Source organism: Apium graveolens, chromosome 4 (genome assembly GCF_009905375.1).
Source record: "Apium graveolens cultivar Ventura chromosome 4, ASM990537v1, whole genome shotgun sequence".
In the NCBI taxonomy this organism is placed as follows: domain Eukaryota; kingdom Viridiplantae; phylum Streptophyta; class Magnoliopsida; order Apiales; family Apiaceae; genus Apium; species Apium graveolens.
In genome coordinates this window covers 113,802,260-113,820,186 of record NC_133650.1, presented here as the reverse complement: position 1 = coordinate 113,820,186, position 17,927 = coordinate 113,802,260, and the positions used below count along the sequence as shown (strand labels likewise).

The window sequence follows — 17,927 nt, the reverse complement described above, 5'->3', positions numbered from 1 at the left end:
GATAATTAAGAAAGTAACTATCTGTTTACCAGCATTAGGGGAGATGTGCATTTCATAAAATAGGTTTGCTAGGATCAACAATGTCAGTTAGGCAACACATTAACCAGAAATTGCAGTCCTAAGAAATTGGATTGCTTACTATTGTTAATTGTTTGGTTATATATATAGACAACCACTGGGACTTGAGAGTCATGAAGAGTAAACAAATTTATATTACTTGAATAAAAAATGGAAGTAGCTAGTGAACGTGATGGAAATATAGGTAGTACTAGATCATCTGGTTTAGGAGAAAGAATAACTGTTCTAAGCATAGACGGGGGAGGCATAAGAGGCATTATTCCAGGGACCATCTTAAGCTTCCTCGAATCCAAATTACAAGTATAAATATATTAATGCAGTTTTTTAATACATTACTTACCAACTGATGACTCCTACTCTAAAATAATTACCTCATTATCCGTTAATTGTTATCAAACCTGGATAGTAATTATAAGCTGACTCTGAGATATAATTGACAGTGACTATGTATATATTTGTTGCAGGAATTGGATGGAGAAGATGCAAGACTTGCAGATTATTTTGATGTAATAGCAGGAACTAGTACAGGAAGTTTGATAGCAGCAATGTTAGCTGCTCCCAACGTCGAAAGGCGTCCTCTTTTTCAAGCAAAAGACGTCGTCCCATTCTACCGAGCTCATGGCCCCCGTATATTTCCCCAATCCTAGTAAGATCGCATTAATTTTATGTAAATATGTTCATTTAATTATCTTATTCCCTGCTCTAATTCACTAATTTGTTATGGAATTCACAGCTGGTCTTTGCGAATAATGAAAATTTTGAAAGCTATCAACGGGCCAAAGTACGATGGGAAGTACAAAAGGAAGACAATAAGGAATTTACTAGCAGATACAAGGCTCAGCCAAACACTAACCCGTGTTGTTATTCCTACATTTGACATCAATTTACTTCAACCAATAGTTTTCTCAACCTCTGAGGTATACATCTATACATAACAAGTGCCACCTAGTATATAATTTGTTTGAATAGCTAATGAGATTTGAATATACATGCATGAAGGCAGCTGCAGATGCATCTATGAACCCTTTGTTATCAGATGTATGTATTAGCAGTGCCTCAGCTCCAACTTACTTTCCACCTTACTATTTCAAAACTCAAGACCTGCAAGGAAATCATGACAAAGAATTCCATCTTATTGATGGAGGAATTGCTGCAAATAACCCTGTATGTAGAATTTCAAATTAATTTCATTCTCATAATAAATCAACAGTATGGTGTATGATGTTTAATAATGGTTTAAGTACATTTTTAACTGATTAGGGTAATTGTATATGGATCGATCTTTTTAATATTATTCATGCATGTTTGGTCTAGACACTTTTAGCGATGAAGCCAACAGGGATGGCGTTTAATGACAGTCCTGCATATCGAACTCCAGCAGACCCTTTACAATATGGAAAATACTTGGTGCTTTCGCTGGGAACGGGAACTTCGAAAACAGAGAAAAAATACAGTGCCAAAATGGCAGCAAAGTGGGGTGTTCTTGGCTGGCTTTATAGCCACGGGAATTCTCCTCTGGTTGATGCATTTACTTATGCTAGCGGGGATATGGTTGACCTTCACATGTCCCTAATTTTCAGATCTATCAAACGAGAAGATAATTATCTTCGCATCCAGGTATACTCTAAACGCACTATGGCTTGATAGTGAAATTTTGAAGTTTTATATTTAAACTTGGAACATAGTCTGTTTTGCTTCTGACAGAAATTTGAGCAGTTAAGATGGTTTGTAACATTTTTTTTAATAATGTTGATAAGTTTCTATCCAGAAAACTTGTGTGCCTACGGCCTGATTGATTGAAGATTTTAAAAAATGTTCAGCCATTGATTCACTTTCATTTGCAGTCATCTGTAATTAAATTTCGATATTTTGATCTTGACTAAAACATTTTAAAACCATTAATTGCCAGGATGACTCATTGAAAGGACACACAGCATCAACTGACAAGGCAACAAGCAAGAATATGGAGGACCTTGTCGAAATCGGTCAAAGCTTGTTGACCAAACCTCTGTCAAGGATGAACCTCAATAATGGGATACAAGAACCAGTGGAAAATGGAGGCACTAATCAGGAAGCTCTGATAAGGTACTTAAACAAAGATTGAATTATATGGTATTTGTTTCATCATTGCAAATATGTACAACATAACATGTAATATTCCTGCAGATTGGCGAATTTGCTCTCTCAGGAGAAGAGATTGCGTCAACAAAGATCCCAAAATCTTAAAGATCTCCCATGAATCACACCACTACCTCGTATATAACTAAGCATTAGGCATCGATCATTTCATAGTATGATTTAGTAGTCTGTGGATGCAGAGGCTAATTTATGTCATCCTAGGGGCTACAAATTTAACAAAGTAAAAAAATATAATTATGTAAACTCAAATTTTAGTCGACCTTAATAAGAAAATTAACTAAATAAAATATCCTCCTGTTAACAATACATCTGGCATTTCTTGATACGAAATATGAGATAACCGTATTACCCTCAAAATTCTCTTACATGTCTCTTTCCATGCATAAGCACAACGGAACTATAAATGAACATAGTTGAATTGAGTTCTGTTCAAACTGAGATAAGCTTATTTTTTTTAAAACGAACCGAGGCGAGTTTAATAACCAAGCCAAAAATTATGTTCAAACTCGTCTCGTTTATACCACCAGAACTATAAATGAACAGAGGTGAATTGAGTTCTGTTCAAACTGAGACAAACTTATTTTTTTAAAACGAGCCGAGCCGAGCCGAGTTTAATAACTGAGCCAAAAGTTATGTTCAAACTCGGCTCGTTTATAGACGAGCCCGAGCTGAACACGAGTTTATTCACGAATAATCGAGTTGAGCCGAATTCGAGCCGAGTTGAGTTGTCGACTAATAGTTTCCATATATTTTTCAATTGACCAATCTCAAAGTATAAATTATAATTTTTTTGTATCAAGATCAAATACTTGTCTTATCTTAAAATTATGTAAGTGTGCAATGAAAGCATCACGCAGTATATCGACAAAGCCCAGACATAAGCCTGCGCTATTGTCAGTTATTTCAACTACATCAAACATCTTTCAAATTGGTCACTTACACTCTACACTTATTTTTTAATTTATATTATTTTATTTTCAAGACGAGTTTTAGAAATATATTCAATTTATTTTAAATTATTGAGACATTCGTAACTTTAGAAATCGTACATTACTTTATAAACTGTCGATATCAAAATTTTATGCTTTGATGTTTTACTTAAATTTGGTTTATGTAAATTACAAGTTTTTAATGGTGTTTATGAAAATCTGAAGAATTGGAGATGAATATATCATCGATAACAATATTTGATAGTTTTTTTACGAAAAAATTAAGTGTTAAATTTAGAAAAATAAACAAAAATTCTAAAATAAATAAATTATTAATAAATGATGTAAATGTACTATTGAAAAATATATAAGTGATTAGTAACAATTTATCATTCGTAATATATATAAATTTTATGCGATTCGAGTTATCGAGTTCGAGCCGAATCCAAACTAAACGAGCTGAATTCGATCAAACTGACAAAAAGATCGGTTTGACCCGTTTACTCATCCGATCTTATTTTCATGTTCATGAACAGCTCGTTTATAATATTAGTCGAGCCGAGCTCATTTAAACGAGGCGATCCAAAGTTTTGTTCATTAATTGCTCTATTCATTTGGAGCCATGTGCAAAACATTGCGAGTTCATTTAAACTCTTATGTGACATTGATGGTCATAAACATTTTTTGATCAAATTGAGTTTTGAAAAGTTTCTTCAAGCGGATGCTAAGGTAACAAGTACGGGTTATCAGATTCGGTAAAAAAATTACAACATTACGAAAACATTCCAAACAAATTTCAACCCAATTTTCTTTAGATCATCATACACATAAATTTGTAATATATGAAGTTTTTATATAAAAGCATACAGTTCGAAAAGTGTTTGGACCAAGGAAAATCTACCGGGATGTCCTCCTTGTGGGCTGGGCGGTAGGGATGGGCAATTATCCTGGTCGACTCTTATCCTAGTCGACCTTTATCCGATCCCCGTCCCTTTTGGGAAGGGAATTGAGAATTTTTTCGGGTACAGCGGAAATCAGGAAGATATATATAAAAAAATTCGGGGATTGGGGTAGGGTTGAGAATTAGTATCTCCCCACCCCAATACTCGACCCCAAATCTTATTTTATATAAAATTAATATATATAATTTAAATTTTTAATTTATAAACGAGTACATAATTTACGGTTTACTTATATTGTATTATTTGATAATAATAATATTATGTTTGCTTATTTTTTATAGTATAAATAAATATTCATCCAAATCAAGGTAAAAGTTAGTATTAAATTCAAAAGAAATTTTAAATTTTATAGTTTACCATGTTATTTTTTATTGAAACAAGTTATATATAATTTTATTTTGTTAAATAATAAATAAAATAAAAGTTTCACAAATCCTCGCAGGGATCCGGAGTAAAAAATCTCCGATTGGTGTGGGTTCGGGGAATAGGTTATGTTTCGAAGTGATCCGGTAGTCTTCCCTACAACGATGGTTTGATATAACTTTGATGAAGAACTGATTTATTTGCAAATTTATTTATAAAACTTGTACTCTATTAACATACACCATTTACATGGCAGTATATTTCTAGGATTAAATTTCATATCCTAACAATTTAAATTCTTTGTTGTATTATTTGAAACATTATACTAACCAAAGTGATGTAATGAGTATTAATGTACTATTTTTTTCTCGTTTCGCAATTTTTTTTACAAATATTTCAGTTTTAACTCTTAAATATATATTTACTTAGCCAGAATATTGTACAAATATTAAAACCCAGACGATTTCGTAAATAAAACTAATATTAAAGTAAAAGTAAACATTTATAAAATTAAATTTTAATTTCAAGATCGTATAAAATTCTAATTCAATTGCGGAAAGAAAAATGAACTGAAAAAACTAAATTTGACGAGGACATGGTTACAGGTAAAATTTTATTTGATCAAAACAATTTATTCCCACGGTGATCTTGTACATAGTTTTGGTCCTTGGACCCAATAATTGGGGACCTAACCGGGCGGGCGGCCCTAATTCGGGACTTAAATTAATGTTTAGCGGCCTTGATTCGAAAACTAAAAGAGTGACTAGTGCTTAACATCACTGATTCAAAGACTTAATAAGTAATAGTGAGCAACATTCATGATTGACTTAAGAAAAATATCAGAGAACCCAAATATTTTCTCCAAGATCTTTTCTAAATGCTGATTTGTCAAGTATGTAATTACTAAATTACCTAAAATAATATGGAATATGCATACATATATATACGCCCCTAAATTAAAACATGTCACTTGTATGTCACGTCATTTGGTAAAAAATTTGGGAAATTAATTTGGAATACTTAATACTACTCTTAAATTAATGAACATATATTACTTAATAATTTTAAGTTAGGGAGTTAAATAGTAAGCAGTGCTTAAGGGTCCAAGTTATGGGTATCGTTTTATGCAAAATGAGGATTGAACTACAAATTTACAACAATATGGCATTCAAGAATCTTTGTGACCTAACTATTCTTTTATGAGAAACAATTCATTATTAGTTCTTGCAATTTTAGATTCAATAAATATTTTATTGTTTGCGCTTAATATATTTTTAATGATCAATTTTTTAATTTTGACCAAATAGTGGAATTAAATATTTATTTTGTTTGACGCAAATCAAATAGAAATTTAAAAATTGTAGCAATCTCTTTTTTTTTTAGTCTCCTAGGAAACCCCTAGTCGCCGGGGCCTCTGGTTGCCCATCTTGGTGTATTCTTTGTTGAATTTTTTTAATCGATCCTACATGAAATATTTATGATTCTCTCTTTGCATCTTACTTTGGTCGTTCTGAAATTCTAGTCGTGACGCTCTATTATTTCACGACTAGGATTCGTGGCTATCTTGTGCGACTTCTATTTTAAATGTCCTAGTAATCCGCTGCTAGTATTCGTGGATACTTTGACCGAATTTAGGACTTCTAGTTTAAAAGTCCTAATCTTTTACGAATATGATCCAATACTACCTTGGTCGGAATCTGAATGCTCTTGTCTTCGGTGACTAGGATCTGTAAGCACCTTAGTCGGAATTAGTTTTTCAAGTCTAAACATTATATCCTTCCGCAATTAGGATATTTGACTACTTTTGCTAAAATTTCATCTATCGGACTAATTATCTTATAATCTTAAATACTTGTCATTATTCACTTAGGATTTGGGCCTTTTATTTAGGCTTGTTTAGCGTTGAAAATTCAATAACTTGTTAGTTTATGAGCTATACTCGCCTTTATAAGTCTTTGACCTGGAAGTATAAGTAATTATTATTTTTATTTTATAACTGACTTGTGTCTCTCGAGTTGCGCATATCATTTTTCACTTTTCACATGCTTTGTTGCTTGTCGAGCTTTAAAAAAATGTTCTTATTTAGAGAGTATAAAAGAATAGTATGCTAAAAATTGATTTTAAACACTCGATTTGAGAAATAACGGGAGTTTGATGTGTTATGATCTCTCCCCCCTTCTTTTCTTCCTTATCTTTCTTCTTCTCAACCACCTTGCTACCAGCTGCTTAGCTAGACTGACTTGGATTTGAGCCAGGAGATTTTTGTTTATATTTCTTTTGCTCATCATCATCCAAGTCATCTTTAATGATTTTGAGTTTTGGACAATATGGTTTCAGCATTTCTCAGATATCTGCTCAGATATCTGCTCAGATATATTTTAGCTTCTTCATTCACCAATACAACTATTTTTCCTTTATTAGCAAAATATGCAATTATATTTTATTGAAAGAATGCATTTAGTTGCAGGTGAGCCCAAAAAATTACATCCGAGTCATGTGGGGAGAACTCCAAAATTATCGATGTGAATTATTTTTAAATGTATATTTAATTTCAGTCAGATTAATATATTAAATATTAATATATATATATCCAATTCTTATTATGATTTATCGTTACAATATATATTTGATCTGAGATAAATCACTAATCGCTACATAAATAATTAGTTTTGATTTTCGAGATTTACAACCATACTTAATATATATAGTTATCTCTCCCAACATATAAACTACGCCTTAACTATATATGAATTTATATATTATATTGTAAAAAATCATTCAAACAATTATAATTAGTTATATATATTTTGTTAACATTTATTTATTTAAATACTTAATTTAATTGAGCAATAATTAAATAAAAACACATTCTTGAGTAATTTAATTCAAGTAATTTATGAAATTGGGCGTTAAATTTTATTTAAATATTCAATTTTCAAATTTGGTTCATGTAATAAATTTTAAATTTAATTACATTATTAAGAATCATTGCTTGAAACTTTTACTTTTGATAATATATGACAATTCGTTCGTGTCGTTAAATTCTGTAACGTGTATTTTTGTATTTCGTATATTTAATGTCAAACAAAAAATTGTCATATTAAGGGTTTGTATTTTTTCGTGTTCGTGTATCTTCGTTTTGCATCATTTCGAGTCGTTATTGGGTATAAAATGAATATTGATATTGATTAAAACAAATTAATGAAATCATAAGATTTTTAGGTAAAAAGTTTACGAAAATATATTAACTGTATTTATTAACTTATATTATAATATACCATATTATAAAATTGATTATTATTTAAAAAAATGCATATATTTATTGTAAAGGGTGAAACACAAAAATACCTAATAATCAATTGAACTTGTCTGGAATACCCAGGTCGTGGAGGCGAGGGAGGCCACCTTATATTCTCACCAGAAACGTTGCCCACCAATGTGGATACAGCGCATACGCTTACATATAAAGTGTATCCCTCGAACAAAAAAACAGATGGCCAATCGTGAAAACATGAGGACGCCTTATACATGTTACGCCTATAGTTAAGACGTATCAAAAAGATATGTTATGGTTGGTTAAGGAATTACTGAACAAGCGTAATGTTTAGTTTTGTTACATCAAGATATTCATAGTATCCTCCTCGACATGCCTTATTACCTCATTTATCAACTGGAAACTCCGAATAATATTATTTGTCAAGTACACTGTTATGCCCAAAAATCGGTATAAATACTACTCAGGTATAGATTGGACATAATAGTCAGAATTAAGATATGAATGCCTAAAATCAGGGAAAAGATAAGGGAAGTTTCCTTCCTAAAAGTGGACAAGGCACTTCCAATTAATAAGGGGAGGCGCGCCCTATGAATATGAGATTAAGAATATGCAGAATATAAAGGCGTGCCCTCAGCATAGGAGGAAGGCGCGCCCAGTTATTAAGAATAGGATGAGGAATTCCCTGTTAGCTCCCCACTTGTGGTGAATCTTAGGGCGCGCCCTAAGTGAGTAAAACATCTTGGAAAAACTTTCAACATGAATGTTTGGACAGGTTCTTTGGAAGATTCAAGAAATATGGAGATTATTATTACTAACTTTTTTGATGCAGGTATTCTATTGAAGAACTCCTTCCTGTAATGCAACTACAAGAATGCGGTGTCCGTGGTCAGAGACCTCCAGGGTATACCTGGATGGAAGGTCTCCTCTTGTAGTCAATGAGTATCCTCATTGGGGATGTGGGATAAACTCTGGTGTGTGCTTTGGGAGCTCTGTCTCTATAGTCAACAGGTGTCCTCGTTGGGAGACTTTGGAGAATCATGCACTTTGCACCCAAAGACTTGGGATCACTTATCACTACACCATAAAATGCCTACTGTAACACCAAAAAAACGTTACATTAGGGGGTAAATATGTTGCTCTAGCCCCACTTTTAAGCTAAGGTAACTTTTTTTTTAAAGATAGGTTTTTCAATGTTGCCTTAGGGGTCTAAGGTAACATCTTTGGTGCCTAAGGAGACATCGTATTTTATGTTACTATAGCTTGCTATTGCAACAAAAGGAGAGATCAGTTGTAACTTGAATTTTATGTTAACTTAGAGTTCTAAAATGTTTTTAAAAAGTGGGACCCATATTGGGGGCCGCAGTGGTTACGTGGTATTTGGGACCCACAAGGGTGACGTGGCATGAGGGTCCCTCTACAGTGACGTGGTATGTGGGTCCCACAGTGGTGACGTGGCATGTGGGTCCCACTATGGTGACCTGGCATGATCACGTGGCATGTAAAACTTTACAAAACCTACTGTAACACTTTATGAATCTAATGTAACACTTTTCTTAGGAAAAATGAAAATGTTTTATTAAATATATGCAATCGCAAAAATCAAAATCCTTAACACAAAAATACCATTTCATCCAATAATGCAATCACCCAAACTGTTTAAGTTCAATGTTCTTGCTCAAATGTTAAAACATAAAATAAAACATTATAACATATCTATAGCCCCTGTGGGAGATATATATGCCTTCACCAAATATACAAGCTCCTTGAAGATCAGTCTACCAATGCTCTTTTAAACTAATTGATGTATATTGGGACTAAGGATATTGATTGTCCAGAAAACATAGTTGTTGACATCTGGACAAGGGCATTTACATAAGAAAGCCACTTCAATGGTTCCTATGTCACATCAACCTCTGTTTGCTATTCTAAATCCTGCAAAGCATATCACTCAATAAGCATTCGAATTTGCTTTACTCGTACCCCGCTTGTAGAACAAGGTGTGAGGACAGAAAAAATGATGCAGACTAGTAAGTCTTAATATTTTCTAGTACATATATAGAAGGATGGATCATGTACCATATTTTCGAGGGTTTTGAATGAGTTCCATTAGAGAATTTTACACATCCAGGTAAACCATCATTGCGTTAGGAAGACGGTTGTTGAGAGACTTCATTTCATCTGACAGGTTAACGTTGAATAACTGTGCTAGTTCATTGTAATTTTCTGCACATTATCTTTGCACTCCTCCTTGTAGTGTCCTCTGATGGAAGACATCCAATAGGTGGTATTCCAAATACACCTATTCGACGAGCACCCAATTTGTACAGCTCCTTTACATTTAGAAATTCAGAATCTATCAAAAATAGATGTGAAAGTAGATCTACAGTTCTTACAAAATTATGAGTGTTATAACTTATAATGTATCTCTAGTGTTAACTATATCATGGCCTATTTTTAAAGTAACAAATTTTGTTGTTTCGTGTTGTATGTTTACCTGCGCAAAGCCAGATGCTGAATAGATCAGAAGATCAGTATATGAAGAGTAGTCATAATGCAGTCTCCTAATAGGATTGTTGAAATAAGTGTTGGTAATGTCATTGCTGCCTGCAACTACTACAAACAGGCTGTTGGTCAATATCACGCTTTTTGTCTGAGCTCCCACTGCAACTTTCAGCTTTGCGATGTACTCGTTAAACAAATCTATCTGATCTGATAACGATATAACTGACTGTTTTAATAAGAGTAAGAAAAAATGAAAAATGATTAATAAAAATATCTGAATGTGCTCTTTCAAGAGGCTAATAATAATAATATGTTGTCTGCAGAGTTGAAATGTCCACTGCAAGCTCAGATGTTAAAGGATTAAATCCTGCACCGCCTGAAGCAAAGTTCACTCCTGTTTTGAGATCATCAGTGCTGAGACTTGGGTCAAGGTATGGTGGCAGTAGCTGTTTTATTCCCAACTCTTCAACTGTATCAAGAAAGTCACTTATTAGGTACTTATACAAATGCTGCATTCATTTCAAACTTAGATGCAAAATAACTATATCACGAAAGTAACTTTAAAGTACTCATATCAGTGATTGTTGTGTGTGTGTGTTTGTGCTTTCTTACATACCTAAGAAATCAGAAGGAACTTTTCCATTACAAATAATAATCGTCCAATGCAAGCCAAATTGATAACTCCAAAAACTCTAAATGTCAAATTACAAACGCCATCAAGCCAAATGTCTTAGCAAGAAAAGTTTCATACACCTTGTTTAATAATGTAAATATAATCCATTTTACCCATTTCTGTAGAATTTTGTTGCTGCTATGCCACGGGACCATTTGGTACAAAAAGTCTACTAAAGAAATAAACAATTCAACAGAGAGGTTAACAACAGAGAGGTGACAAATAGACAACAGAGAGGTCAACAACTTGAATGATTACGATATAATAAGTGAGAAATTGATCAAATAATTGTTGCATCGGAAAAGATGCAATAACACACTCTTAAGCTTCGACACAGACTCATATTAGTCAAAAAGGAAGTCTAATAAACAGAAAGAGTGCCACAGCAAAACCTGAGATCATATGTATAAATTTGAAACCAATGATATTTTATACACTAGCGACTTCACAAGAAGATCAAATATTATTTATTGATAGCCCTAGTGGAAAGCATCCTTTCCCTTCCCCATCACCCAGCCACATCACATGTACTTACAAATATAACACTCACAGACATATAGAATATAATGCAAAAAGCAAGATCAAACACTAAAATACTGTAAACACCAAGCCTATATTCCCCTGAACTACGAGTTGCCAACTTATTTGATATGACTTGTCCTTATTATCAAATCACTAAAATTTGACTATACCTGTGTAATTCTGATGAATCCTAACTGAAATCTATATTCGTTTTTGTTGCACAAGTAGATGCCAACTTTCGATGTCATTCTTGTATTAGTGATTGCTCAGTCCAAAACGCTATTAAATCTCTGCAAATAATAGTTACACATACTCTCATGAATTAAACCTTGAACATTATTTTTTACTAAAAAGTGTTAATCTGATGAATGCTAATGCAGAGATGAAAACAACATTTTGTCAGATATATATTAGCTGAAGTAATACAGAATATCCACATCTTCATTAAGCAGTAACATGCCATAATTGGAATTTATATTCACTTTTAACAAAGTCATGCTTAGACCAGGTGACAGTTGCAAATGGTTAAAGAGCAATGTAGGCTAAAGGTAAAGCCATTGATTCTCTGCAAAATCTAAATTCAGATCAACTTGTACACTAAACACAACTTAAAAATGATCCCTTTTCTTTAAGCCACCGCGAATTATGAGAAAAAATACATAATTATATAACAAACAAGAAGAAAGGATTAATTAAGAACTTATACACTAAATTCCACTTAAACACAACTTGTACACTAAATTTGAAGATTATAGATAACAAGAAGCCAAAATTAAATTGAGGAAGCCAGGAAAAAAGGATGTTGCTTACTAATCCTAAGCCAAAACACGCATGCTTGAAGGACACATGCCTCCCATCTACTTGCTTTGTAAAAACGAATATCAAAGGGTCCCAATACTTTAAGTTAACAAAGGTTATACCATATACGAGCTCGAAAACACCAAACAACCTAAGATTAACAACAAAAAGACAGAAAAATCCGCTAATTACAAACAAATAAAAAATAATAAAAAATTGGGGGAAAATAGAAAGAGTACCTTCAGATCTTATTACCCTTACCAACCTCATACATACCCCAAGAGAAGGTACCAAAAGCAGTGAAGAAGATATCAACATCACTCGGACCTTTACTAGTGATCCGACGAGCGTAACAAACCGGAGCGAACCCACCAAGTGGTGAACCGGAGCGTCAACTTGCTCTGTGAAAATGAATAAGATTTGAAAGATTAAATCTTATTACAAAACAAAAGAGTCGCATCTATCTTGTTTGCTCTCTCTTCACAGAGATTGAACCTTAATAGTAATCCTGCAAATTTTAAGCCCTAATTAAAAAACCAAAGCCCTAGTTGACGAAACCCCAATTCAATTGAACCCTGATTAGAAAAGTAAATCTTTAATTATACCGCATAGATTAATGATAGAGACTAAGAGATCAGACAGAGATACGAAAAAGAATAGAAATTAGCCAGAGAGAGAATATGGAGAGAGAAATCTAAAATGTTGAGAGGGAGAGAGGAATTTTAAGAGAGGGACAGGAAATGAGAATGTTTGAAGTTTTCAAAATTTCTGAAAAATTTGGGCGGTCGTTTGCTAAATTTTTACCCGCTTGAGCCCAAATATTCCCCCTTCGACCCTTCTGATTGACTAGTAATATATATATATAATTATTCTTATCATTTTAATAAATTAATAAAATTTAACATAATATTTTTAAAATTTAGTTACTTATTTGTATTTATAAAATTTATAATTCGTATTTTTATATCTTTATATTTTTTATTTTCAAAACTTATATAGTTGTATATTAGCGCTCATATCAATAACATGGGAATTTATACTATTTAAAATTTTTATTACTTCTAAAATTCCTATCTCAAATTTTTATAATTTATTATTTTAAAAAAATATTATATAAAAGATTTATGTATCATGTATCTCATTTATTAAATTTGTATATCAGCTTATATCTTTTAAAAATAAATTTAAATTAATATTTAATCTTAAAAAAAATTACGTTTTAATACTCTAAGGTAACATTTTGACAAAAATAATACAAGCCGCAACACTTTCTATCTAATGCAACGCTACGTTTCTGGCTAAGGTAACACAAAAAACACAATGTTAAATTAGCTCGTAAGTATCATATCTAGGGTAACATTTTAAGTAACATTTCTTGAAGGGGGCGTTGCGATAGGCCATTTATGGTGTAGTGTATCCTGTAATCTGGTAGGGGCTCCTTATCGGGGGACAAGAATGCGTCCAACATTTGGGGTGACCCACGATTATACCTGCGTCCACGGACTAGAGAAACAGCTAGTAGAGGAAGGTTATCCTTGGCCATTGAGATGCCTTATCCGTGAAGTCTCAATGCCGCGGACGAGCCTTGGGCCTTTGTGGTTGGCCCTTATCGACGGACATTCCTAAATTCGGTAGAAGACGGTTTCTAATGGGTTTCCTACTGGGCCTCGGAACAAGAGATATAAGCCCATTAGGTTTCTTGTTCCCCAAGAACTACGTTGACTTGATTCCCTATAAATAGGGATACGTAGGCAAATTGTAAGGGGTCAGAAGCGAGAGCGCAAAGGAGCCACCACTATCCCTAAGCAATCTTAGCCACCAATAATCACCACCACCAAACACTGTCCATCAAATCCGCCGATTACTGTTCACGTTTCCGACAAAGAACCACCGTCACAGGTCTTGTTTCCGACTACGAACCTCAGACTTTTTTGCTCCCAAATTTCCCCGTCAACATACACCTACCTGTACTACGTATCATCAGGATACGCCTGAAGCATGATAGTATCCCCTGAATGGTTTTGATTACGTACATGTTTATATATACTTACATATAGCTTATGTATGTGTATGTATATTATGTGAAGTTTGTGTATATATAGTTGAAAATGTATATCATGTTGTATTTTATTCTGTAAAATAGGTTGGATACACTTGCGGAAACTTGTTATCTCCAACAGAGTAGACAAAAGAAATATATATTGGGTAGGGTTATAATTCGAGTTGGGCGGCTCGCGAACTCGTCCTGCTCGAACTCGTTTAAGTGAACTCGACTCGGCTCGTTTAGTTAAACGACCTGAGTTCGGGAAGAGGTTTAGACTCGTTTAATTAAATGAGCTGACTCGACTTGACTTGTGATTAAATGATCTGAGCTCGGGTAGAGGTTTAAACTCAATTAAGTGTATAATTAAACGAGACAGCTCACCCGAATCATTAAAACCGGACTGTTTAGCTCAATGAGACGACTCGGCTTGACTCGTGAAATTAAATGATTCAATTTCGAGTAGTGATTAGGCTCAATTAGTTTAATGAGCCGGCTCGACTCGATTAACCTCTGCTCGAATTATGCCCGGCTCAAAACTTAGCTTGCATTGCCCGAATTACAGGTCTAATATTGGGTGTGTTTAATTTTTTGATCTTTTATGATATACACCAACACATTAGATGGTTAAAAATTATGTACTTACCGACACTATGTATATTAGATATGGGTGTAGTTTATGGTGGTTATTTTGGGCAATTTTCTACTATAAATATACATATATTTATTAAAAATATACCTATTTAATTACAATATTTATGTGTTTGGTTGTAATCCGGAAACGGAGTGAAAAATTAAATAATTACTTTTATATATAGTTTTTTAACATAATATATTTTAAAAATTTCAGATGTATTTATATTTTTAATAATATAATTTATTTACATGTTTTTAAATAATATAGTTTATTATTTAATAATATCAATAACTTTTTTAATAAATTGACATTTTAATTCTAGCAAAATAATTATTAATTTTATAATATGTAAATTTTAAATTAATTTTATTTACTAAAAATAATATATATGTTAATATATTTTTAATAATATAAGATTCAAATTATAAGTGAAAATAATAAAAAAAATATTAGTAAATGGATTACAAAAACCTACAAGGGTGGGGAATGAATTAAGTAGAATATTGGATAAAAGTAAACATGAAAAATTTCAAAGGAAATGAAACATTTTATAAAACAAATAACAAGAAAGAGAATCAGGTCTATTGTTTCACTCTCCCTTTCTTGATTAACCCCAAACAAACGCCCCTTTATTTATATAGTATACTATGTAACACATCAGTCCCACATTGATAGGATTTAGGACTTCTATTCAGTTTATAAGACAAAGTACTATTACTATGTGTACTAATAAATTATGATCTTTTATGGGCCTGTGGTGGACTTGTTGTTTACCCAAGTTGGCTGCATATGGGCCGATAGGTTTTGACTTATTTCGGACTCGGAATCGGGACTTGACCCAATTTCCGAAAAAGAATCAGGATTTGACCCGGGTTGTCACATATGGTATATCAGATTCGACTCTCGAAATCTTGTCGAGTCAAGTTATCGGAGGTGGGGACACGAAAGCTGATGGTATTATTCTGCAATGGACAGAGATCTAGAGGCGAGGACTCGAAGCCAACCGGTATTATCCCACAATGATTAGAGAGGCACGATCCGGACCTATGGGCTGTTTGTTCGGGCCTGACGAGGATGTTAGGTGTTTAAGCGAGGGAGTTTGTAACACCCCAGTCCCACATAGATAGGATTTGAGACTTTTGTTTAGTTTATAAGGCAAAAGACTATTATTAAGTGCACCAAAAAATCATGATCTTTTGGGGGCCTGTGGTGGACTTGTTGTTTATCCAAGTTGACTGCATTTAGGCTAGTAGGCTTTCGCTTATTTTGGAATCGGAATTGGGACTTGACCTGGTTTTTGTAAAAGACTCTAAATTTGATCCAGGTTATGACATACTCTATGTGTTGGTGAGACCGCGTAGCTGTATGAACAGTATACGTGATAACTCTACACTAGATCAACACTAGAACAAGACAGGTAAATAATACTACGCCTACACAAGAAATCAAGAAGAAATGAAGATAAGGAAAATACAAAGAATCAAAAGATTATAAGAAAGCTTGAAGTCTATTTACAGGTCACTGAAAGAAGTTCATTAATATGTTCATGCCTCAGTGAAGAATAAAGGTTAAAGACTTTCAGGATTTCAGAAATGTTGAAGATTCAGTGTAAAAGTGCCACCGGAAGATTTTAGTGTATTAGCATTGATTAAAAATAAACAGTGTACGAAGCATATGAATCTGAAGGATTGAAGACAGGGTATAGACAGAGGTTAAAGAAGACAGATGCAGTCTTGAAGTTATACTCACTGAAAGGAGTTCATTTATATGTTCAAACGTCGGTGAAGAACAGTGAATGAATTCTTCAAGATTGTCGTAACAATGAAGATGTTGTGTAAGTACCAGAAAAGATTCCAGTGAAAGTACATTTGTTTATTGATAGTCAGTGTTCGAAGCGATAAAGTTGTTGTAAGCTTAATAATGTAATCAAGGCCATAATAGGAAGACCTGAATCAGAGTTAGTCGTCTATGAACCAGACCAGTTGCACTAGGCGTCAACAGCTTGTGAAAGGAATCTGGGTATTATTTATAGAAAAATTGTTAAGTTGAGGAACGTAATTGGATTGAACGTAATCGTAAGTTAAATCAAAGAAAAAGGAAGTTAAGTACTAGTGTGAGTACTTGTATACGCAAGCTAGAAGTTGACAAATAAATCTAAGTAAAAAGCTTGCAGAGTGGTCGCCAGTAAGAAAGCAAGTCCAGTATTCTACGTGTTATTCACCCTGTGATCGCAAGTAACTCTCACGCAACTACTTTATTGATTCAATTAATTTATGTGTTTGATTCTTAGTCACATATTTCAATTAATTCTGAGTTCTCTAGTGACTTATTGACTTGTCGATAACTCAGAGTTCTCTAGTCATTTTTTGACTTGTCAATAACTCAGAGTTCTCTAGTGAATTTTGGCTTATCGATAACTCAGAGTTCTCTAATTAATGTTGACTTGTCGATAACTCTGAGTTCTCTAGTGAAAAAATTATTTGTCGATATCTCCAATCTTCATGTCTTCAATTTGGCTTGTCGATATCTCTGATTTCTCTAATAGCTTTCCTGAGTTCTCTATAAGTCATTTTGGAGTTGTCGAATGACTTTTCTATAACACTAAATCTGTGACTTGTAGAGATATTGACTTAGAACATTTTTCCCAAAACAGATTTATTCAACTCCAAGCTTCTTCATAATTTTTCTGAGGCATGATCTTCTTGATCTTCTTCCAGATAGAATTCTTAGGCTTGATACCGTTTAAAGAAAAAAACTGTAGTCTGCTCTTTTGACATTTTTACAAACTTTAAAATGTTACAAGTACAAAATGCAAACTAAGATTACAATACAACTTACTTAGGGTTGTCAATTTAACTTAGTCTTGTTATTGTACAGGCATGTCTTGCACAACAATCTCCCCCAATTGGTGAGAAGATTGCTTAACACAAATTCATGTCTGTTAACAAGACTATTTCCAAGTTACAATGGAAAGTAAGACTAATATAAAAATTGACACAATTACAG

General features: G+C 33.2%; 2 protein-coding genes across 19 annotated transcripts; one reads left to right on the top strand and one right to left on the bottom strand.

The window, feature by feature from the left end:
• Positions 1-212: 212 nt before the first annotated feature.
• On the top strand, positions 213-2,523 carry LOC141716856 (patatin-like protein 1). The gene is made up of 7 exons (XM_074519029.1): positions 213-378; positions 543-724; positions 812-995; positions 1,078-1,242; positions 1,393-1,695; positions 1,988-2,163; positions 2,245-2,523. The coding sequence occupies exons 1-7, from the start codon at positions 229-231 to the stop codon at positions 2,315-2,317; spliced, it is 1,233 nt and encodes a 410-aa protein (XP_074375130.1). The 5' UTR covers positions 213-228; the 3' UTR covers positions 2,318-2,523.
• Positions 2,524-9,351: 6,828 nt separating this feature from the next.
• LOC141719107 (GDSL esterase/lipase At1g06990-like) lies at positions 9,352-13,055 on the bottom strand. Of its 18 annotated transcripts, none has more exons than XR_012574027.1 (7): positions 12,256-13,043; positions 11,616-11,735; positions 11,037-11,095; positions 10,867-10,942; positions 10,243-10,719; positions 9,825-10,078; positions 9,352-9,680 (listed from the first exon to the last, which is right to left on the bottom strand). XR_012574027.1 is itself a non-coding variant. In XM_074521491.1 (6 exons), exons 1-4 carry the CDS (start codon positions 12,559-12,561, stop codon positions 10,547-10,549), a joined length of 441 nt encoding a protein of 146 aa, XP_074377592.1. In that variant the 5' UTR covers positions 12,562-13,055; the 3' UTR covers positions 9,352-9,680; positions 9,825-10,078; positions 10,243-10,546. The 18 variants fall into 18 exon arrangements, 1 of the variants encoding a protein (XP_074377592.1); XR_012574029.1 differs by having other exon boundaries at positions 11,037-11,092; XR_012574024.1 differs by having other exon boundaries at positions 10,867-11,735; positions 12,256-12,751; positions 12,849-13,052.
• Positions 13,056-17,927: the final 4,872 nt, after the last annotated feature.